A 25581-nucleotide genomic window follows, 5' to 3' on the forward strand; every position below is an offset into this window, starting at 1 on the left:
TCTCCTGGGGTCCTTTCCTATTACACATTGGGGTGTACAACTGGTTTTATAACTTATTCCCTTATTCCTTATTGTCATCCAGTACCAGTCTACCACCCGTTTCTTTCGTTTCCTCACCTCATTTTTCCTCTCTTCTCTTTCTTTAGTCCCTTTCTCCCCTCTTCTACTTTTCTCTTCCTCTCTGATCTTCATAATGTCTGCATTTGCCATGTCCCAACCCCCTCCATTCCTGGATGAGAGCGGGGATCCTACTATTCCCTGGAAAAAATGGGTAAACCTGTTTGAGTCCTACCTTATTGCCATTGGGGGGGGACAGGTTTTCTGCAGTGCGTAAACATGTCCTACTACACAATCTGGGAAAGCATGGGAGGGATATCTTTGATGATTTGCCTGATGCTATTGTTGAAAATGCTAATGAGGGAGTGGGGGGCGAGGGAGATATCCAACATGATGTATATCAGTTAACATTGTTGAAATTGGAAGCTCAATTCGGAGATAAAATTAATATTGTGTTGGAACGCCACAAATTTTTTATGCGTGTTCAGGGAAAGAACGAAAAGGTGATAAATTACATTGCTGTTCTGAGGGGTTTAGCCTCTACGTGTGAGTTTGGTGTATTAACGGAGTCACTAATTAGAGACCAGCTTGTAAGGTGTACCAGTAACAAGAAGATCCAAGAAAGACTTCTTGCAGAAGCCCCTGATTTAAAACGTGCTATTGATATTGCTAAAAGCATAGAGCATACAGCCTATTGCATGAATGAAATGAAGGAAGCCGTGGAGGTAAAACAAGTTGCGGAGAGTAGTGTACACAAGATCTCCGTTAAAGACCACAAACACAAACCTTCATCTTCCAGTACTGAAGTACATACTGCATCGGGGAACAAGTTGAAATGTTACAGATGCGGAAATCCCAATCATCTAGCAAACAGCGTTAGCTGTCCTGCAAGGGGTGTTATATGCAGCAAGTGCAAGAAAAGAGGCCACTTCTCCAAACTATGCCACAATGCGAAAAACAGTGTCACCCACATGATAGCCAGTGAGCAGGAACAACAACTACCTAGCGAGGATATAGTGTTCCAAGTTTCCAATGGTTCAGAAAGCAACGGCATTTCCTACCCCAAATGTGAAATATTTCTGGACAACGTCAAGTATGAGGTCTACGCTGATTCCTGTTCCCCATATACACTCGTCAATGAAGCCACGTTTCGGGCTAAGTCGGGAACAGGAGTGTATAGTCTGTTAGCTCCAGACATCAAACCAGGGGGTTATAATCAGGATCCTATACCACTGGTAGGAATGCGTCTCATGAACATCAATTTTAAGGACAGATCAACTGTGGGAAAGGTCTACATCACAAAGAACGGTTCCAACCTACTAGGGTGGAAACACCAAAAGGATTTAGGAATCAAACTGGACCCCAACGCGACGGAACCGGTGTACCTGATCGACAGGGCCAGTGTGGGAATGGAAGTCTGCAATCGTTTCCCAGAGGTGTTTACGGACAAGCTCGGACTCCTGAAAGGCTTCCTCCACAAAATCAAACTTAAAGCCAATGCTAGACCCATCATCCACAAACCTAGGTCTATCCCGCTGTTGACGAGGGAACCGCTTAAGAAGGAGCTGGACAGGTTGGAAGAGTGTAAGATCATCGAGAGGATTGAGAGCTCTGAATGGTTGGCGCCCATTGTGGTAGCAGCCAAAGGGGGTAACAAGGGGATCCGTCTGTGCGTTGACCTCAGGGACTTGAACTCTAACATTTGGGTTGACCGACATCCCCTCCCCAACATCAACGAAATGCTGTCCGCCATCCATGGAGCCAAGGTCTTTACTGTCCTAGACCTATCTTCGGCGTACCACCAAGTCGCTCTCCACCCGGATTCGAAGCCCCTCACTTCATTCATAACCCCGCATGGAGCTTATCAGTTTTCCAGATTACCTTTTGGCCTGGCATCGGCGGCAGCGGTGTTTCAACGCGTCATGCAACACATACTACAAGGTTTGGGAAAAGTTCTCTGTTTCCAGGACGACATCTTGATTCACGGTGCGTCAGTTGAAGAACACAATAAAACTCTGGAAGCAGTGTTGACCAGACTCAGTAGGGCAGGTTTCACCACTCAGAAGGACAAATGTAAAATTGGGGTGGAATCTGTAGTTTATCTAGGTCACACCATCTCGAGTGAGGGAATCAAACCCAAATCCAGTCTGGTGGACTCTGTAAAACTAGCCCCTGCACCCACCAACAAGGATGAACTCAAATCATTCCTGGGGTTGGCGGAATACATGTCAAAGTTCGTCAAAAACTTTGCAGATCAGGTGCGTCCCCTCAGAGAGTTACTGAAGAAGGGGGTTGAATTCGAGTGGAAACAGGATCACCAATCAGCTTTCCAACTCATCAAGGAGGCCATTGGTGATGCACCCATTCTGAGTGCCTTCAATCCTAATGCAAAAACTACTCTCACCACTGATGCTAGCGCGAAGGGTTTGGGAGCTTCACTAACGCAGAGGTCTAACGGTCAAGAGAGTGTAATCGCCTTTGCTTCCAGAACGTTGAGAGACGCAGAATTGAACTACTCGACAATAGAAAAAGAAGCTTTGGCATGCTACTGGGCCATAAACCACTTTAAGTATTTCTTATGGGGCATCCCGTTTGTGTTGAGAACGGACCACAAACCTTTACTACCGTTATTCTCCACTAAACGCTTGGAAAATACCACTCCCCGTATCTCTAAATGGGTGCTGAGTCTACAAGGGTTCAACTACACCATGATATATGTCCCAGGAAGTGAGAATAGGGTAGCGGACTGTCTTTCCAGACTACCAATGACCAATGGGAACCCGATGCAAAACCCACCGGAGGAGACAATTCTGTTGGTTGAAATTCCTGCAATCAATCGAGAGGAGTGGGAGAAATCCATAAGTGATGACAGAGATTTCGCTACACTCAGGAATTGGATAAGCAAAGGTTGGCCTGCTAACAAACAGGAGGTGCCGGAGTCTATGTGCCATTTTTGGCCAGTACAAGATGAATTATCTATTGTTGATAACCAAATTTGTAGAGGAAGCAAGATCATTCCTCCGAAAAACATGTATGAAAGAGTAGTACAGATTGCCCACGAGGGCCACCCAGGGAGGAGCAAGACGAAAAGCAAAATCAGGCAACACTATTGGTTTCCCGGAATGGATTCACTAGCGGAGGATCAAGTAAAGAACTGTGCAGCCTGTGGTTGTTGTGACAAAACCAAAGTTGTTCGCAAAGCACCGTTAAGCCCGGTGGAAGTCCCCACCGTACCATGGGAAAAGTTGGGTTTGGACATAATTGGTCCCCTAAACCTACTGAACCAATCTCAGAGGTTCATGTTTGTCCTCATAGATTACCACTCTCATTGGATTGTAACGAGAATGGTTTCTTCCATAACCACCGCGGCACTATTGAGTTTTTTGAGAGACGTCTTTTCCATGGAGGGTATACCAGGCGTCATAATAACGGACAACGGAGTTCAATTCGTATCAGAGGAGATGAAGCAGTTCATGTCCATGCTGTCCATCTCACACATCAAGGCCCCACTCTACTGTCCCAAAGCCAATGGACTGGTGGAAAGGGCAAACAGGATGTTAAAGGACACCATCCAGCTTGCTTTGAGCACCCAGGTTCCGGTGGAGGAAGCCATTAGGAAAATGCTGTGGTCATACCATACTTCGCCCAATGCTGTCTCTGGAGTGTCACCGTTTGTTTCTCTCAAAGGCAGGAATCCTGGTTCCAAACTCACCCCTAACTGGCTAAACGGAGGAACTCCGGTGTGGGTGGACAGAGATGTGGTGCTGGAGAAAACTCACAAACATCAACAAGAGTACAAGCGCAGGTACGACAGTCGTTGGGGAGCTTCACAGAAAAAATGGAATGAAGGCCAGTGGGTGGTGGTTAAGAGGCCGTCCCTGTCTAAATCCAAGACTTCCTCATTTACCAAACCACTGAGAATAACTCGGGTTAACAACAACACAGTTGTGCTGGAAGACGGAGGCACGTGGAGTATGGACAACATAGCTAGTTGTCCAAGCACTACAGGGGTCAAACCCATGTATGAGAATGAGCGTAGTCCTGTAATGCCCATGAGTGGGGAACCCAAAGTGACAAGGGTGCGTAAACCTCCAACTTGGCAATCGGACTACAAAATGGGACCTTAATTTCCCTGTCCCACTCTCATGCCTTTTGAGGTAGTAGCCTTCAGCTGTAAGGGACTGTTGTAGGTTTACATTGTTCCTGGTGCATTATTCTCTAACTGAAACTGTAAAATGTAACTCTTATTTTTGGCTTTTGGCTAAGGGGAAGTGTTCCTCTCATATGTTAACTCATGTTTAATTTTCTCTGTTCACAGGGAGATGTGTTGTAATCTGGTCCTTTTCCCGTTGTTCCTCTTCCCCCCCCCCCCCCCCCCCCTCTCCCTCCCCTAATGGGCTCGCCCAGGCTTAGAATGTTGGAGCTGAAGCTCCGCTTAGAATGTTGACAGACCACTGTGAGAGGCTGGAGGATCCTATCGAATAAACTACAACCTCTTATCTACTACTGCTTTCTTGAGGTTATTTACTACAGGCGTGATGCTGCAAAGTGCTGCTGCCGGGAAGATGAGAAGTGTCCAGTGTCATCCAAGCCTGGATCAGAGCTGAGAAGAACCTGAAAGCAGAGGGGACAGAGTCTGTGTCACTTCACAGTGATCAGGGGCACGATAGACCAATGCCCACCAATGTTGGGTGTTTCAGGTGAGATGAGGTGAAACTTGACTGCAGCCACGGGGACCAGGAGACGACGACAACCAGAGTCCGCAAGCGGGCTGTCTCATGAAGGATGTAGAGTGCTGGGGGGGGGGGGGAGGGGTCAGTGTCGGGATTGGAGACCAACAAGCCTTGGCAACTGCAACCCAAGCGGTCAGAGAAAAGATGCTTCTGTGTGGACCAGCAAGGTCCTGGGGACTCCCCAAGCGATGGAGAGTCAGGGTATGTCTGGAGCAACCAGGAAAGCCCACTGAAAGTTAAAGTTCCCTTCTCTGGTACCCATAGGTCAATGGACCGGGGATCGAGAAGGGACCTCTGGAGGAATCACTAAATACCAGCCCACGGAACACTTGTGGAGTGTAGGCCGGTAATCTTCGATGGAGTCACTGCTCGGGGTCTGGACTACAAGTAGCCCAAAGCACAACCTCGGGGATCGCCAAAAAGCATCTGCTGCTGCAAATGTGCACGGTCCCCAGGGGTACGGGTTGCACGGCCCCCACGAGGGCTGCGGGTCTCAGGTTTGCTGAGAGCACTGGTCGGCCTTGGGGAAGCTTAGGAACCCACCTCCTGTGTTGCAAAATCTTCGGAGTCCTTCAGGAGCTGCGTAGATGCAAACCGGTCAGATGCATGTTAGGTGCCTGCCCTGCAGGGGAGTAACTCTTTTACTCCAAGGGAGATGCTTCGGTCATCCAACGTAGTGTAGATAGTTGAAGTACTTGGTTTCTGTAGCAGAGTTCGTCCACGTAAATCTAAAGTCATGTAGCCAGGGGTTCTTACTTTATACCCAAGGAAGGGGTGAGACAAACTCTGGGGACCCACCTATGGGAGGGTCAGGACAGAGGGGTGGCTACACCCATGTCCTTTGTCCAGTTTCGCGCCACAGTAGGGGATGGTAGCCACTGCAACCGGTTTGAGCTGGACTATGCACAGGGACACCAAATGTGCCCCCAGTGCAGACATCAAGGCACTCACCCATCCCCAATACACTAAAGCCTGTCTGGGAGGTGGTCACACCTCCCTGTGACAGGAAACCTATTGTCCAGCCTCCCCTGCCAGAGTTTCGTCCAGCAGCAGGAGGGCAGACTCGTGTCTGTGGCTGGCAGAATCCATTTTGTGATGCCAGGGTCTGTGAAGTTGGTACCAGTGCTGTCATATTTCTTCCTCTAGTAGGGCGGAATCATACCACCCACACCAGTTACTGGTGTGGAGGTATGATTCCAAGATGTTTGACACCAAACATGACATGTTTCCATGCAGCCGTTTTAAAGTTAGCATTTACTGCGAGGTTATAATGCACTTAAGTATATATGGTTTGGCTGCATCACAAACAACCCCGTAATATAGGTTCCAAAGGCTGCAGAGGGGCTCTGCTCCTGCATGGGCACCCTCTCAGATAAACCAAGCACCCTGCCTTCAGTATTGATAAGGGCTGCCATAGGGGTGACTGATAGGTTTATACGTGCAGCAGCTTATGTAAGGTGGTGCATGCACCACCTTACATAAGCTGCTGTAGCAGACCGGTTGTGTCATTTTGAATGGTCTCCCAGGGGTGGCATAATACATGCTGCAGCCCCTTGAGAGGCCTCTGGGGTACCTATACCCTGGGTATATAGTATACCATATACTAGGGACTGATAATGGTACCCCAGAATCCAATTTGGAGTGTTCCTAAAGTACATGAACAACCAATTTAGGGAGAAAGCAGATAGACTGGGGTCCTGATTAGCAGGATCCCAGTAAAACGAAGTCGAAAACCAGCAAAACACCAGGAAAAAAGTGGGGGTAACCATGCAGTCAGATTCCACCAGACAAACGGTGTCTTGCTAATTAGACAGTGTTCGTCAGGGCTTTTCTTGGGCTTTGCTAATGCTAAGAAGTGCAAGTAGACCGTGACTATTTTGTCTGGGGCTACCCTTTGTATCAAGATCTGCTACACCTTGGCAAAGAAAGACCATCAGGAAGACATTTGTCTCCACTCCACTGAGCCATGGGTATACTCTGCGGCCCCCTCCAGAAGTATCCTGGTTTCTGACTTCTGCCTGGGGCGACATTGTTATCTTTCCATACAATAGCCAAGCATTTCTGTCTCACATTTCAGGAATGCAGTGATGAGTACCTTACCTAACCTGAGTTGCATAACTTCCTTGTCTGAAGCGTCACTATTCACCCTTTGCCCTGGGGGGGTATTGCTTGGGACTTTTTCAAAAGGCGAGGAATCTGTGGGAAGTCGTATCCTTCAGAAGAATTTACTTGCCTTCGCTAACTGTATTTCTTGGTGAATACATAAAGTTACTCGATATCCCTTACCACCTGCCCTCCTCTCCTGAAGTGTTAGTGCAGTGACTAATAAGATACCAAGGAAAGCAATATCTACATATTGTTTTTTTCGCTATTGTTCCTCTCTTGGTTACCCTATGCATGACTCTCTCAAGCATGGAACAAGTACATGTGCTTGCATGTTGGTTGATGCCCTCTATACTCTGATAATGTCTTGTCCGAAGTTGTGTGTGAGCCACATGGTCACCTCGTGGTGTTGTGAGCCCTTACTGCTAAAACGTTTTCAGTACCAGTCTGAGGCTTGGAGAGATGATTCATAAGGTGAGGACTCTGCAAGAGGATTGTGTCTCCACCAAAAATACAGTTACCAGATATTTTAACACCTATGTTGCAGTTGATCACCTACCTATATGATGGTCATAATACTTGGTTTACAGACTTTACAGGAATGTGTGGTGAACTTTATTATATTGCTGCATTCAAGACCACCTGAATCTGATAAAGAACCTCATTCAATGTATACCAATGCAAAGCAAACCACAAAAAAGAAGCAAGCTACCCTATAAAGCAGGAGATTGAAAATTAACTAAGGCTTACTCCCAGTAGTCTATCAATGAGATCTAGCCGCTAACCGAGAATAGGCCAAAATGCAACTGCAGTAATAAATCTTCACAAGCCAAAAGCCCTATAAACTATGCCAGTATTAAACTATGGCAGAATAAGTATTAAACAATTTCCCATGACCTAACATAATTGATTTATTTTTGAAAATGTGGATATGGCTATGTCTTTTAATACATTACTCTCAATACCCTATTCCCAAAGTTCAACTTCTGAATAGGTGCCAGCTAATTTGCGAGTCTGGCACTTCAATGCATATGTCAATTCAGATAGCACATTTTTACATTTATCAAATGTCGCCAAAAATACTTAGTTTAAATATGCAACATATATGTTCACAATACATGAACTTAGGCAATACTATTGTCACAGTAAGATTTTCATGATTTTGTTTAGGAAAAGATATAAATCATATGCCTCTTTTCGTTCAATAGGGTGTCTTACAGCCTGGAGAAGCAGGAAAGCATATAATAAGAGAACTGGTCCATAACTTTTTGATGGAGCTCTGCTGTTCCTTGAAACATGGTATCAACTTTTATGATCCAAGCCTTGGTACAGCTGGCAGGTAAACACAGTCACTTTCTTCCTTCTTCCATTCTCTTTACTGGGCATGCCTTGGCTGAGAGCGTTCCTTTGCTGTGTAGGAGTGATCACTGTAGACCAGGAGTATTTATTTTCCCTTCCTTCTCCCTTTGCATTCATTTTGCAGTGTTATGGCAAATAGAAAGGGTATTATATCTATATTTATAGAGGTATGCTGTCTTGGCAAGTCTATATTGCTTTATTATTCTCCTAGATTACTAGCCTCAAATGGGTAAAACTACTAAGATAGGGCAGTGAACTCTGCTCCGCTTGCAGAGTTTTTTTTTTCCTCGCTTGCTTTCGTCAACGTCAATTTGGCTAGCGCGAGCGAGGAAAATCCATCTCCCGGCGAGATTTTTCCTCGTTTGCGATCGTCAACATCAAGTTGGCGAGCGTAAGCGTGGAAAATCAACCTCCCGGCGACATTTCTCAATGCAAGCAGTCCCATTTCTCAATGCGAGTGGGTGCCTATGCTCGCGAAAGCTCACATTAAGAAACTGCCCTTTCGCGTTGATAAATCTTCCGCTAGAGTAAAAATGTAGTTGAGCAGCAGAATGGAAGCAGCGCCTGTTTGCGCTGTGCATGGTGCCGTTCGCGATGATTGCACAGTGCAGTCAAGCACTTGGCAGTGAGAATCACCACGAACAGCATTTATCCAACGCACTCTGCCGCTTGCAAAGCTCTGCGTACCGCGATGGCGATTTTCTTTTCACTGCGCGGCATTCTGCATAGCAGAACTCCGCGAACTCCGCCCAGGCTTAAAAAATACTTAAAAATGGCCTCCCTGAGGAAGTAGTCCAATATGTAAGTACCATTGACCAGGTATTTCGCTTTGATTTATTGGCACGTTGTAATTTTGGGGGGGGCGGAACCATTTATGCTGCTTTTGTCGATTTTAAAATCAGCATTTGATATGGTGCAGCGCAATAAGCTCTGGGCTGTCTTAAACGGTCTGGAGATGCCAACAGAGCTCCTGCTGCTTGTAGTCAAGTTACAGGAGTCTAATTATGCGCAGGTTTGCTGGGGCACGCGGGGCAACACTACCCCCAAATTTTCAATATCAAAAGGGGTACATCAAGGATGTGTCCTGGCTCCCACCCTGTTTTCATTATTTATAAATAGGGTGGTTAAGTACTTTGCATCATACCCGACTGATGCTCCAAAACTATCAGGCATCAAGGTTCCAATACTGATGTTCGCAGATGATACCCTAATAATATCGAAAGCCCAGGGGGGGCTGCAGCGAGCACTACATCGCTTTGAAGATTTCTGCAGAGAACACGAACTAGTGGTTAATGTGGATAAAACCAAGTTTATGGTTTTGCATAAACATAAAGCAGTCAAGGGTTTGGTGGTCATGAACAACGAGTTATTGGAACAAACGGATGTATTTACTTACCTCTGGATCACTTTAGGCAGGAAGCTAGACTGGAAACCCCAGATAGATCTTCTGGCACTTAAACATTGCCAACTGGCAGGAGCCCTCTTAAATGAGTATAGGCTCTCCCATACTAAACCAGTAGGAACCGTACTAAAGATCTATCACACTAAGTTCATGGTCTCTACTTTATAAGGAGCAGAATTATGGGGATTCGAAAACTTGGCTCCGCTATCCCTGGCACAGAACAAATTTGTGAGGGGCCTCGCAGGCCTTGCTCAAAACACCCCATTAAAACCCTTGTACATCAATTTGGGGAGTAACCCACTCGCAGATGTTGCAAGATTTAGACCTTTGGCATTTTGGCGCAGAATGTGGTCTACCCCAGAATTGTCGCATTTTGCCAATGCGCTTAAAGACGTAAGAGAAGCAGACACATCCCATAAGATCAGCTGGCTAGCCAGGATAAAGTGTTCTCTGGAGGAAATGGGTATGAGCCACCTGTGGGAAAATCCGGTTGGGAACCAGTTTCCGTCCAAAAAAGAATTTAAGGAGATATACTGGGATATGGATAGAGTGAACAATGTACGATCATCTAAGAACTCAACATTAGTAAACAACTTTCTCGAACAAAAGTTTGAACCGTCCTATGAAAAATGTTGAGATTACATAACCAAGCCCAGTGATATGAAACTTTTTTACCAGTTTAAGGTTGGTACCCTTCCTGTTAAATTCTTTACTAAAAATTGGCACAATATGTCTGACAGCAAATGTCCATACTGCCACGACCTGGATGAAACAGTTCCGCACATACTGTTTTTATGCCCCGCCTACAAATTCCCACGGAGCAAATGGCTAAAACCTATTTGCTTAAATATGGGTACTAGGACAAGTGCAACCGCATTACGAATACTGAAAACTAACACTCAGGAACCTATTGTGATTGCATTAGCAAAATTCCTAGGATGGACGTGGAGAATACGATCTGCTTTTATTAGTTAAAATAATTAAGTAAAACGACTGCTCACAGTGATTATTTTTAAAAGAACATATTCCAGGATGAAATCTTGCTGCTATGTATATAATTGAATGATTGGCTCATTGTATTTATGTACATTTTTTATGGTTTATATGATTTTAACATTTGTATGATATAAAAATTAGCTTTTTTTTAGGGTCTGTACAGTACATTAGTTGTTTTATATCCTCTTTTAAGATAAATATACGATAACGGTCTTTTTCTGACCATGATGCTAACGAATAATGTATACACTATATTACTGTACATGTAATGTGTCTTTTATGATCACTGATCAAAATAAAGACTTACAAATCGAATATGGTTATGTTTATGATTTTTAAAAACTGTGTCGAATTTGGGAGTCTACTCTGCAGTCTGTTGCTAAACAGCCAGCCCTGTAGTCCGTGTGCATGGATATGACAACCGTTTCTGCTGTGTATGTTACAACTAGAGAAAAGTTGTCAAAGAGCCTTGTTATCAATGCCTTGCCTTTTGTCAAATCAGTTTTGCAGCATGAATCCTTTTCTGGATTCACAGGCTGTGCATTATTATGCCATCTAGTGGTTAGGTCCGGAATTGTATTTTTTTTCTTCTTCTTTTTGGGTGTAGTTGACCACCATTTGGTGGTATGTCCATCCCCTGTGTGACGTCAGACGGTGCCTCGGATGTTCCTGTGCGTAGTCACCATCTCCAGATTATTTATTCCGGCGTTGGGTCTGGATGCAACGGAGGAGCTCCAAAGGTTTTGAAGAAAAACTCAAAAATGTAAAAAGAAATTAATCGAATCTCCGAAGACTGCGAACAGAAGACACCAAGAGAGATAAGGGATACTCTTCCCTCTCACCTCCGACAGGGGGATCCTGTGTACCAATCACGTGGTCGGAGAATGAGGCAAGGTAGGGGACATGGAAAATACCCCCTTTAAATTCTGCCCAAACTGCCACCACAAATTTGCCCACAAGGTCTGCAACTTCTGTCTTTCAAAGGACCACCATGACGAAGACTGTGAGGCCTGTGCTGCTTTCTTACTGAAGACCATGACGGTACGCCAAAGGCAGTGGCTGGAACATTACACCAACATGGCCAGTGTTCACAACCCGCAATTGCTTAAAGACCTGGGACTTCTATTTTTTCTGACTCCAGCTACTAGATGGCGGAGTATATACATAGTATGTGAATCTATAATAGGTCTATGCTGCAAAATGCACTATTGCTTAAAGACCTGGAAGTGTCCAGCCATGATGACTATGTTGAGGAAGCTGAGATGATACACCGAGGATCGGACGGTAAAATCCTCAAGACTGCCGCTGAAAAGTCAGGCTGAAAAAAAAAAAATGTCAGAGGGTTGTCGAAAAGAAGACCCAGTAGGTAAAAAAAAACTCTGAAAGGCCCAGAGCTTAAGTTCTCGGACAAGAAGTCCCATGAGCCAGTCTCGGCATCGAGAAAAACGCCGACCAAAGGTCAGCGGAAATCAAAGGAGACCCATGGATCCCAGCCAAGGGATACAGATGGTGACAGGATGCCGAAGGGCTTGACTATCCCATCAGATCGAGAGGGCAAGAATCAAAAACATCAAACCTTCGGAGACGACTGATCAGTCAACATCTTGAAAACACCTTCACCGACTCTCAACGTAGAAAAGGTACAGGAGGTCCAAACGAAGAAGTGAAGACTCTAGGCAGAAATGGCAACGCTTGTGCAACGTAAAAAGGAGTTCAACGACTCCTTAAAATGGAATTTCGAATTCCAATTAAACCTTCAATGACCCTCGACGAAGAGGAATCTGCCTTAGAGGCTCCACCAACACCAGAGCCCCAGGAAGAGGAACCCGAGGAAGAGTTCTATGAACCAGAGGAAGTTTAAGGAAAAGGAGGGTTCGACGAGGAGTCATTGAATAACCTTGACGCAGACTCCCCCCAAAGGGGAGTTAGACTACTGCCTCTCAAGACCATCATCGCCAGATAACCTCTCAATGTAAAACAGCCTGACCAAGAGGGTTGCAGAAGCTTATGGGGTGCAGTTGGAAGAAGAGCTGGGAGATTCCTTTTTCCTCCTCAAAACATTGATGCCTGCAGACAAGGTTTATTTATATCTGTCAGTGCTTCCCAGCATTTTAGATCTAGGCAAGGAAGCCTTTCGGGAACCTGCGCGGCTACAGCAATGACTCCTCAGGTCGAAAAGAAGTACAAGTCTTCAACACAGAATCCAAAATGCATACAAGGGAACGCCACTGCTAATTCCATCATTGTTGCCACTGCAAGAGAGCGGAACATTGCACACACCTCTATAGGGCCACTGCCAGAGAAGGCGAGCAAGAGGCTAGACATGGTGCGAAGGAAGATGGGGAGGGAGACCGCAACGCAGTGGCGAATTGCCAGCTCAAATGCACTGCTGAACAAGTATGGCCACCAGTAATGGGACAAAATGGAATCCCTCATGCAATATCTACCCGAGGAATACAAAAAGAAGACCAAAGCAGTCATGCAAGAAAGACGAAACATCGCAAATACATGCCTGAAGTCCGCTTTAGACGCAGCTGACACTGCCAGCTGACAGACGAGCATGGGCACAATATTGAGGAGACATGCCTGGCTGCGGGTATCTGGGTTTCAACCTGACGTTCAAGCCTCCATTATCAACATGCCCTTTACAGGAGACGCACTATTCGGCCAATTGGTCAAGGATTGCTTACAACAAATCAAAAAGGACAACGAAGCCACCAAGGCGATCGGAGCTCTGCAATACAGAGGCTCATTCAGAAGGGACACAGGGCTTTAACATTGGGGCAACAGCAAACACAAGGCAGTTCACACCAGGCCATACAGCAGACCACGTACCAACAGTGGCAGCACCCAGCAAGGCAACCCTTTCGTGCAAGAGGGAGGGGAAGAGGACAGGCTTACGAAGGGCAACACGTAAGTGGCTTGCCGAACGAAGCAGGCTCCCACAAAACACCAGTAAGAGGCAGGATAGGGAATTTCCAATGAAAAAAAAAATAACCACAGACAATTGGATTTTGAACGTGATATGTCACGGATACTGCATAGAACTACTCAGAAAACCTCCAACAATTCCCCTAAAAAAAAAAGAAATATCAAGGAAATTAGATTGTACACCTCAGGAAGGAGGTCAAAGAATGCAATCGAAAGGGACCGATATGGGATCAAAACAAGGGGAACTACCCACCTTACTTCCTGGTCCTAAAACAAGACCTCACCCTAAGACCAATCCTGGACCTCAGGTTCATAAACAATTTCATCCGCACACAGCATTTCAGGATGACAACACTTAAAGGAGCAATTACACTCCTGTAAAAGGGGCACTATATGGCCACATTGGACCTGAAGGATGCCTACCTACACATACCCATGCATCAAAGGCACAAGAAATATCTACAGTTTGTACTCGAAAAAGTACGATACTCAAAATTTCCCGCTGCCCCTCTGCAAGACATGGAGACCACCATCTTGATAGGAGAGCAGGAAAAAGTAATTCCCTATACACTAGACAGTTTCCAGCCTTCCACCTTAGAGGAAATGCATAATTCCTTGCCCGCAGCCAAATCTGGGTCCCCCCGGGATCTATGCCCACCTAAGATAATATCTCTTCTAGCCACCTATGGCGCCCCCGTGATCCAAAAGATCTTTAACTGCTCTATAAAAACAGACCCGACAGAATGGAAGGAAGCATGTGTACGGCCTATACTAAAAAAAGCAACGCAGGGCCAACTATCACTTAACAACTACCGCCCGATCTCTCTGCTACTTCTTCTGGCAAACAACTGTAAGGCCTAATAAATAAACCGTTGGGATCCTACCTTGAACTCAATCACATCCTTGATCCCTCACAATCGGGATTCCGACTTGGGCACAGAACAGAGACTGCACTCCTGGCCGTGACCGATTCACTGAAGACAGGGGGTGGATGCAGGAAGACCCATGGTTCTGATATTATTAGATCTGTCTGCAGCCTTTTGATACCATCTCTCACCCAAGGCTCTTGAATAGACTGCAGGCAATCGGTGTCCAGGGTACGGCACTAAAGTGGCTGCAGCACTTCCTGTCCGATAGACAGCAGACAGTCCTCCTGGGCCCATATTCCTCAGGCAAAATGCGCTTGGACAAGGGTGTACCCCAGGGCTCATGCCTGAGTGTTCAATATTTATATGGCCCTGCTAGCAAAGATCGTGGAGCATTTTGGCTTTGAGATCATATCATACGCTGATGACACTCAGCTGATGTTTACTATAAGCCAATACCTGGAAAGGGAGAAAAAACGTTTTGATTTAGGAATGTTAGCAATTTCCAACTGGATGACTGCGAACTGCCTCCAGTTAAACCCAGAAAAAACTGAGATTATGCTGTTTGGAAGAGCCCCAACCATCTGGTTGGACGACTGGTGGCCCCACCATTTAGGCTCTACCCCGTGCCCATCAATCCGTAAGAAATCTGGAGATAAAATTAGATCAAGCATTAACGATGAAAGATCAGGTTGCAGCTACCACGAGCGCCTGCTACTACAAGCTGCGCCTCCTGCCCAGAATCTTTCCTTTCCTCCCCACGAACATCCACCGAACACTGGTTCAGGCAATGGTGATAAGTAGACTGGATTATGGAAATGCTCTCCTGGCTGAAATCCGTGATACTCTGCTCTCCAAGCTCCAGGTGATTCAGAACACCGCGGCCAGACTTGTATTGAACCGTCCTGTGGGCACTCCCTCAGCACCTTTGTTTAAAAAACTGCACTGGTTACCAGTGTAGAAGCACTCCCGTTTCAAAATCTGTTGCCTTAAAAGGCAAAGGCCTGCGGTATCTCAAAAACAAACTAACGGCCTATGCCCTGAGCCGCAATCTCAGATCCAGCAACCAAGCCCTACTGTATGTGCCCCAAATTCGTCAAATTCGCACCGGGAGAAAGACCTTCTCCTATCTCGCCCCAGGATACTGGAACAAACTACCTCAAACCCTCCGAGAGACGCCCACATACTGTACATTTAGGAAATTACTAAAAGCTTACTTATACTGATTTTCCCTGGGTCGCCATTTCCTGTAAGGATCTGAAACGGCGCCGAGATGCCCCCGGGTGAGTCGTGCGCTATGGCAAATAATAGTAACATAACATAAAATGTCTTGCAGCAGTCGCAGCATATCGAAGAAGGAAAGGAATACATGTATATCCATACCTAGACATCTGGCTAGTAAAAGCGAAATCAAAACTAAATTGCCAAAAGGTCATTCAAACAGTAATCAATACTTTAGAACGACTGGGTTTCTCCATAAACCACAAGACAATCGTCATCACAACCTGAACAGGAGAAATGTTCCTGGGGGCGACCCTAAACTCAAAAACAGCACGAGCATACCCTGTCTAGAGAAGATTAAATGCGATGGCAGAGCAAGTTCACCTGTACCAGATGGGGCGTTGTTAGAGAAAAGTTGCCAAAGAGTGTTGTTATCAATGCCTTGTCTCTTGTTAAATCAGTTCTTGAAGTAGCTGGGTTGAGGGTGGGGAGAGGTATGCTATTGGGTAGCGGCATTTAAGATCAGGTCACATTTTAATTTTGAAGCTGCAAAGGGTTGTTTTTCCACAAAACCTGCAACTACGTACTGTTTATGATCTAAATTATGGTGGGGTAACACCATTATACTGAAAGACACAGAGTATCTGTTTTAACATGACAATGAAAACAGTTGTTAGATAAACATGTTAGATGGGAATCATCTAATGTCCATTCAAACCAGCAGATGGTTAGTCCATTGGCAGAGTACAAAATGTATTCAAAATAATTGTTCAGACTGGACCTTTTTCGAAATCTGACAAGCATTTTATTCTAAATAACCTTAATGTAAAACATTGTTTATCAACAGTAGTGATATGAATCACAAACTACCTCCACAAGGCAAGTCATCGTCTCCCTATGATTGTCATGTACTTGGAAAACAAACACCACCGCTCCATTAGAGAATTTCATAGCTGTGAACTGAACTCGATATTCTTGAGGCTGATTGTCCCACAGAAGCCTTTTCTAGCTAAACAAATTTTTGCATCTGTGGTGGTCAACTATGGCAGTAACACTAAATTTAGTGTGTTGTCTCATGTTACATGTAAAGAATTAAACTGCTCTCTAGTAGTAGGAAAGGCGTTTGACAACCTGTTAAGTTGTTAAAGGATGATGTCTCTTGTGGTGTCCCACCCCTCTTACATAGAAATCTACATTGTTGGTAGGTCTTAGGAGATAATTGTGTCCTGTTGCATCAAGACAGATTTTTGTGTATATAAAGAGTGCATTTGTGAACTTGTGAGAAAGTGTACAATACTAGCACCCTGCTCTAAAGATAGGCTAACACCTCCACCAACTTTGTGTCTTATACATTCTTCTTTAGGATAATTTTAGAATGTTTAATGACTTTTTCTAGCGAGGCTTCATAATTCATGTCGTTTAAGATTGTACAAAAGACATGGTATGCATTGCCTCCAACATCTTGAGGAAATTAAAGTGTAATGCTTAAGTTGGTGAAAGTGATTGACATGCCAAGATTCTTCATCATTGGGTTGTGTAACAAAAGATGAACACATTCTGCTGCCTAGATGTTGCCACCATGTCTTTTGGCACTGGACATAGACTGAACTGAAGTGAACCAATGTATCTTGGTGTTTGTTCACTGGATACCTTCACTCTAGTCACCATATATTGATCATTATACTACAATTCATGTGGCCAATCTCCTTCCTCCTGCATACAAATGTGTTTAACCTCTCTATCAACGCCCCTCATTTTGTATGTTCATTCTACCTTCCATCCCATATTACACTGCAGTTTGGAATCAGCAGTGTCACTGACTCCGTTACCCAACTGCCTTGACTCACCATGGAGGTCTGGTTTCCCCACCTGTTTGCCCTATGTGTCTGTTTCCCTTTTAACAACCACCCTACGTTCCTTCCTCTCCTTATTTATTAAACTTGGTACTTACTTCCTTCCTTTTGCACATATCTAAATTTCAATCCTCCTTACGCATATGTACGATACGTTTGCTGCACCTTTTTTCCATATCTTTAATGTCCCTTCTTACTCCCCTGACCCCGCATCTCATATATGTCCTACCACCCTCACTCTTTTATGTCTGAAACATCCGATCCTATGCCTCATACATTTTCTCTACCCTTGCACATGTCTAATACGCGTGTCACTTCCATTCCCACAAGTACAGTGTTCCTGGTGCCACCCTCCCCCTCCATATTTATATTTCTCTGACCATTTCATTGCTTACTTCACTCCAGTCTATTTGGCCCAGAACCAAAGGGGGTTTGCAACTTAACTGACAGGTTTCCTGTGCAGTCCCTCTATTAATCCATTCCCTTTCTACAGTGAACACACCTGAATGTGCATATTCTAAGTAGCATCCTGCCACACACTTTTGACTGCCTTCCATATTGTTTGACACAAACCTCATTCATGGTATTCCAGATTAGTTTCTTGCAGTACACATTTGGAAAATTCACCCATTAGTACATAGTCATCCTTTCAGAAAGCCAGCTTTTCCCCTTTAGTTTATCTTGATGGTGATCAAATGCTCAGTTTTTCTAAAGCTTCCATCATCATCAGTTTGGCCCAGGTGACTCTTTGACAAAGGCAAGAGGATGCTCTATTAGTACCCGCCGAGCACTCTGCTAACTCTACCCAATTATAACTGAACTTGGGATGAACTTTCCTGTCTGACCCATACCACCAAGAGCCCTAGTCGAGTTCATGACATCCAGTTTCCACTTTGCCTATTTCAGTAAAGTTCTTAGCCAGCTTGTCATGTCGGGTGCAATGAAGATTTCCACAACATTGCTAATTGCTCTATTATATAAGAACTAGATGAATTAACCTGTGTAGGTATTTATCACCTTTGGATGGAGGTCTGATTCTTTAAAGACAATACTCCGATGTAGGTGTTACTGTGCCCTCTATGAGAGCTGAAATGATCCCCATAACTTCCTCCCATGCCCGGTGTATAGTAAAATCCTGCTTTGGTCATCCTGCACCTGGAGCATTCTGACGAGGCTCCAGGGGACATGCGCTTAATATGCCTGATGGAGATAAATGAATTACATACAACAGAACATGGGATTCCACAAGATCTCCTTCACCTGTTGTTTGGCACACGTCCATTGTTTATCTGCATGGTCCAGTCCTAGGTCTGCTGCCTAGCGTTCCCAGACTCTGTGGTCACCCTTTGGTGTTGTGTAAGGAGAACGGTATATAGCACTGTTGTGATTTTCTGTGTACTCCCATTAGAAAGTATTGCCTGTAGAGAGGCTGAGGTGGGGGCTCAGATTGACTGTGTCCCTGTGGGTAGCGACACCACGATGCATTACGTTTTATGTTATGAACTGGCCTGCTGGTATCCCCTAGATATATCTGTATTCTTTAGAGGTGAACAGGGTGTCTACAGCATACAGATTCCCCACTGTCTGTTCCTGCTTCCTTCCATGTCAGGACATGTTGTTGTGTAACAGTTTGTATATTCGGTAGGGTCCATATGGGGAGTCGTGGGGAGTATGGAACAGATGGCCCACTTTTATGAATGTATTTGTGCCAGCGCTTATAAGCTATGCATGTCTGGTGGGTCTTGTTCAACTCTGTTGTCAAAGCCTTGTTGTACAAAGGATAAATGTGTTCTCCCTTAAGCGTGCACCGGACATTAAGCCTCAATGCGCATGGTGTAGTGCCTAACCAGCGCAGCCAATTCATTGTTGGGGGCCCCAAGTCCCCCTTCTGGCAATGGGTGTTGTGTTTTGTGTAGTGCTGTTCGTTTTCTACCTTCCCCTATATCTAGTCTGAGAAGAGCCCATACAGCTGTTGCAGAAATATCAGATTTTTGGATATCGCCACAGGGCCAAGAGGGGATCGTGGTAGAGACATCCAAAAGGCAAGACTTCCACGGATCAAGCCGAGCGCCCTATATAGGTTGCACTCTTTATCAGTTCATTATCAGCGTGATACAGTTGCACGCCCAGATATTTAATCTTGTCAAAGTGCCCTACGGGTCTAGGTTGTACCACAGTCACTTTGTGGTGTTCTAGTATCTGCGCTAGAGGGAATATACCAGATTTAGTCCAGTTATCCCTGAGGCCCGATATGTCCCCAAATCCATCTAAAGTCTCCATCAGTGCTGGGTAGGAGTCAGCTGCATTGCTTAAGTAAATTTGAGCATCTTCTGCATAGAGGTATACTATATGCCACCCACTAAATGCTGAGATTCCCCAATTGATGGCCCTTTGTGCGTAACAGGCCCGCCAGAAGTTCCACGGCAGGGGTGAATATCAGTGGTGAAAGCAGACATCCTTGTCTAGTGCCCCGGTATTTTGAAACTGTCTGAGATCACTTGCTCTGTTTTGACTCTGGCAGTTGGTTGGCTATAAAGAGTTCAGCCACCTAATAAACCTCTGTCCCATCCCTGTACTTGACAATACTGCCAATAGGTATTCTCATCCTAGGGTGTTGAAAGCCTTTTCAGTGTCTATGTCTAGGTGGTCTCTGTTATCCCCTAAACCTGACCTCATTAATCCCAGCAAACGCCAGATATTTAAAAAGGTGTTTTGCTCCGGCATGAAACTGTTTTGGTCCGTGTGGACCAGTGTACCGATGATGGGAATCAGTCTTTCGGCCAGCAATTTTCCAAGTATCTTACAGTCCAGGTTTAGAAGCGACAACGGTCTGTACAAGTTCACTGATGTTGGGTCACACACTGATTTGGGGAGCACCACTATCAACGACTCTCTGAAGGATTCCAGGAGCCTGTCGCCTCTCTTGCCTCATTATATACTTCTAGCCGCTTTATTTATTTATTTTTATTTGTGGGTTTATATAGCGCTAGAATCGACTCCAACTGGAGTATCTCTGCGCTTTATGGAGCCGGTAAAACAGAGGAATAGACATGAGAAGTGCTTTGTAAGTGGCATGGTACTCAATAGAGAAACCATTGGTGCCCAGGGTTTTATTTCAGGCTATTTGAGTTATGGCTAAGCGTAGTTCCTCAATCTGGATGGTACCATCCAGCTCCTTGCATAGAAGTAGGTTTAATCACAGGAGGGGGAATGCATTCAAGAAGTTTTGTATTTGGTTATTAGTGGAATGACGGTCAGCTGCATCCAAGGAGCGATAGTACTGTGCAAAAGTTGTGTTAACAGCTGTTTGTGTGTTGAATGTGGTACCATCAGGAGACTTGAGTGCACTTCTCAGCAACCACGCTAACAATTCGCTCTTGCCATGTTGCCGGGTCAGGTGTTCTCTATGGTCTAGATTTCCTAAACATGCATCTAGGTCAATACAGGTGCATCAAAGGTCCTGCATTCTTTTGTCTTATCAATTTGTGTTAATGTCTCAATTTCGAGGCTGTGCATGACACATTCCTTGGCCAATAATTCTGTGTGCATAGTCTTTCGAACTCCCTATGTTGTAGCAATGCAGTGTCCTCACATCGCCACTTTGAGGGTCTCCCATCCATTGCCTGAAACCCGAGTTGGCATCAAACAATTGGGTGATGTGTGTCGCCATGGCGTTGCAGAACGGTGCATCTTAAAGCGCTTCCGTTCTCAGCCTCCAGGTCAGTTTAATAGCCATGGCCCTGCCCCACTTCATTACCAGCTTTAATGGACAGTGATCTGTAAGGGTGTTTGAAAGGTACTCTGCTTCTCCTAACTGCGAGCCCAGAGTTTCACTGCAGAGGAATAAGTCCAGTCTGGTGTGTATACAGGATAATAGAATTGGTATTCTGTGCGGTCTGGCTGCAATAATCGCCAGATGTCATATATTCTTCTGCTGTCCATCCACTGTTGGAGGTGTTGAGTCTTGTCGCTGTGCTGCAAAGTACACCCATCAGTAAGGGAATTGGTCTGTCTCTGTTCACGTCTGGGGCACAGTTAAAGTCTCCCCTGACAAGCAGGGTGACTGTGAATTACGCATAATGGTCGGAGTTAACCCACCCAGAAAAGCAGTGTTGTGTTTTTGGTGTATATATTGCTATGAGCATCAGTTGGGCTCCATCTAGACTGCCTTCAACAGCCATAAATCTCCCTTCTGAGTATATTCTAAGTGTGTCCTGTGCAAATGGCACCCCTGGAGAAATCTGAACCAAGATCTCCCTTGTGTACGCTGAGAAGATAGTACCATAGATCTCTCCCCACCATCTCTCGCAGACTTTCTGTAGCTCCGTTTGTATGATGACTACAGAGGTGTATATACACCTAGTGTTGAATTTTAGAGGTGGCCATGGACCGTATGTTCCATATAAGTACATTGTAAATAAAGGTGAGAGGTCATTACTGGTCCCCGTCGGCTATGCCTGTGCAATTCACTAGTCCCTGTCCCAGGATCTGCAGTCCCTGATGTTTCAATAGTTGAGTTCCCTCATATGTCTCTTGTGTGGCTTTTGATGCATTTCAATGTGATACAAAATTTTCCATAATAGTTGATGGCTCCTTCAACAGTACAGAAACATTTGTGTCAACATACCCAGTTTCCCACCCTTGGCTGGGTGTTCAATGCATTCCAACCATATAAGTACAGTGTATATATGCATTCTTCGTGAGCCATTATCTTATTACTCCTGTCCAGTTCGGAAATCTAGGGTGCATGGCGAGGCCCAATACATACTGACCTGTTGGCCCCTGAACTTAGGAGTTGTCCTCCGCTCCTCACCCAACTCCCACTCTCCCACCAGCTAAACCCAGAGGCTCTGACCAGCAGCTGCAGAGCCATGGTACTCTCAACCCACCAGGTAGTCTGACGGTCTTGGTGTCAATTCTGGGCCTCATTTTTCCACCTCACCAGATGTGCCGGATCCGCCGGTGTCCATCTCTGAGTCTGTGCCATGATCTGACGATAAAGCCGTAAATGGATTTTTACCATGCTGGATAACCTCAGCCACCACCTGCACTCTCTCCCAAGCAGTCTGCTCACTAGTGGGGCGGGCGCGTGATCTCCGCTGTCACCGTTGTTTTGTTTCTCGAAGTCTCCCATCCCATTTTCTGCAGGAAGTTGGACGCTGGTGGCTCCACACCTTTCGATTGAGGCTAGACTCACGCATCCCGGGCATGTGAAAGAAGTGCAGCTTTTCACCCTCTACTACTTTGTTTTCAGGCCCGTCACACGCAGTTGTTGTTTGATCACCGTGTACGAATTGCGTTATCGTTGTATCAATGCAGTGTAGATTGGATAAGCTGTGATGATGCTGTCCTCATACTGCCAGGGCCTTTTCCCCTGAAAAATTGCATAATTAAATCTCTGTCCCTGTGGTTGAGGAGTCGAGCAAACGTGTCAAGGTGGGGCTCATGGTATACGATTTGAAACCGCGTACAGTGGGTCGGATGTGGACGACTGCTTAAATCATGATGAGGAGCAAGAAGTAGTCCGGTCCCAGTAACATGCAACCTGAGGGCCATTGGTATAGCCCGTGCTTCTACATCACTGTATTGTACTTATGAATGAATATGTATTCCCATTGTGCCTTTTTACCTCCGCTGCTACCACCTGTACCACGTATTACCAATTACATCAACGGTATGCGTCTATATGCTGTACCATTGTTAATTTGTTTTTGCTATTGTAAAATGAAAAATTACGTAAAAAAAAAAAAAAGTTTGGCTCATGGTGGTAGAGGCCCCCCCGGGATCCGGTGGGCCCTTTCAGTCAAAAATAATTTCAGACCCGGTCTTCCAAGAGAGTAGTCAATTGCCATTGCTCGAGGAAGAGTTCTGTGTTCGAGCCTTCCTCGTGTTCAGGGAAGTTCATGAAGCGAACATGATTGTGCCTAGACCGCCCTTCTGCAGCCTCTGCTCTCCTTACAGGGATATGATATCTGCCCTCACGTTCTGCAGTTGGCCGTGGACCTCCTTCAATGTGAGGCTGCAGGAACTGGGGTCACCAGTCCCCCAGGGGGGGTAGCTTGGCGCGAGCTGGTAGGCACCCGAAAGCTTAGGTGTAAAGTGACCGTACAGCACACACATCCACTGAGACAGGAAACGCACGCAATGACTGACACCACACCAGGGAGTTTGAGTAAAAATCAAATAGCTTTTATCTAGATCAGAGTCAGGGTAATCAACAATCCCGGTATTCATCAAAGCATGTCATTAGAAATAAACATGGCATTTCATTGGAGCATTTCATTAGAAATAAACATGGCATTTCATTAGAGCATTAAACATGGCATTTCATTAGAGCGCTAAACATGGCATTTCATTAGAGCGTTAAACATGGCATTTCATTAGAGCGCTAAACATGGCATTGAAGGCAACTAATCAACTACTAAGCATTAGCCACAATATCCCCTGAGGCAAGAATGACCAGATCATGAAGCAAGGATCAGCGTTTCATTAAGGATGAACATGGAATTGCATCAATTGATCATCATTTCCTTACGAAGGAATTAACTGACTGTCAGGCAAGAATACATCTCTCCCGCAGCCTGGGTGGCAGGGACAAACAGTATTTCATTTGGCCAGCAATATCCCAGTCCGGGGGCAAGTGGGGGCCAACAGGGCCCAATGATAGCCTACCCCGGGGGAGGGGCGAGCTCCGGGCCTCTCTCGGGCCTTGAGCCCTCCTCCCCGGGGGTTACCTGTTCATTCAGCCTCCTCGGGGCCCTTGCGGCGGTTTCAGGCAGAGCGGGGGCTCGCTCTCTTCGGAGCCCCTCCCGCCAGCCGTGTGCGCTTCCCGGCGATGTCCGGGCTGAGAGGGGGGCTTCGTGGCAGGCTCGGCGGGGAGCAGAGCGTCGTGGGGCCTCCGGCGGGTCTTGGGGCGGCCGGGGAGCCCCGCGCTGTCCAAGTGCCGGTCCCGGGCCCTCCAAGGCTCCTGGGGCCCGGGGTCCGGTTGTGTTTGCCACCGCAGAGGCGCGCCCGTAGCCGCCAACGGCAGCGCGGACTGCGGGGGCGCGGCCCTCCGATCCAATAGGAGCGCGGCGGGGGCGGAGTCCAGGAGGACATCCCCGTCACGTGGTGCAGGCTACGGCCTCACGACCTAGCGCGGCCTACCCTGGAGTCCGGCGCCCCTCTTCTTCCTGAGGGCCGCCGCGAAGGTCATGCAGCGACGGGCCCACAGCGGAGCAAGCGCCCAGGACGCGCTGGCGATGGCGGGGCCCGAACTCCTCAGCGGGCCCCGGGGACGTCAGCGGTGTTCCGGGCCGCGGTGGTGAGTTGGAGTGTTTCTTTAGCGCCCCGGCAGGGGTGGCAGAGGGGAGTCAAGGCCCAGCCCGCAGTGTGGGCGATATCGTCAGTACACAGCGCTCCCCTAAGCCCAGCAGGGGAGCGCAAAGACTCAGGGCAGGCAGGTTGAGGGGGGACAAGCCACGCGACAGTGGCAGCTCTGTGCCGGGGTCCCAGGTGGAGTCCGGGAGCGCAGGTGTGGCACAGCGCTAATACCTGGTCGATCCCCCAGCAGTCCTGAGGAAAATTATAGGGTCTTCTTGGCGCGTGCTGCTTCCTGCGCCCTTGGTAGAAGGTTTCTTGAGGGGGGGGGGGGGGGGGGGGGGGTTTGGTTGAGTTGGTGGCTGAAAGCAGGTTAGTCAATCACTGCAGGTCGTCCCTGGGTTCCCCTCCCGCCGGGCCAGATCAGTGGGCTAGTCCAGTGTTCCTCACGCATCTTGGAAGGCAGCACCTAAGCCCTGTCACTCCCAGTGGTATAGGTCCCTGACTAGGCCCTACCGCCTAAGTCTCCTGCGTAGGTTCCCCCAGGTCAGCGTCGCCCCAACTGACTAAAAAGTTTCCCTCCTTCCCTTATGTATGCCCAGGTCAGGTGACCACTCTCTAAGGTGGCAAAAACAGACCCCGCCCTTGTTCTAGAAGGTTCCAGGAGCTTCCCTACTCTAACTATGGGAGAAAAAGGCGGCTGGTGTGGCAACAATGTTGTAGGGTGCCAGCCAGCTCCTGGCGACTAGGGTGCTACTAAA

General features: G+C 46.5%; 1 protein-coding gene across 1 annotated transcript in view; it reads left to right on the top strand.

Annotated features, from left to right (window-relative positions):
* URB1 (URB1 ribosome biogenesis factor) overlaps nucleotides 1–25581 on the top strand; it is an 801240-nt gene that overhangs the window by 94738 nt on the left and 680921 nt on the right. The window contains exon 8 of the mRNA XM_085623119.1: nucleotides 8102–8232. Within this exon, the coding sequence (XP_085479245.1) occupies nucleotides 8102–8232 (131 nt within the window). The remainder of the gene's footprint in view (nucleotides 1–8101; nucleotides 8233–25581) is intronic.

The sequence above is a fragment of the Triturus cristatus genome, chromosome 8 (genome assembly GCF_964204655.1).
Source record: "Triturus cristatus chromosome 8, aTriCri1.1, whole genome shotgun sequence".
Classification (NCBI taxonomy): Eukaryota; Metazoa; Chordata; class Amphibia; order Caudata; family Salamandridae; genus Triturus; species Triturus cristatus.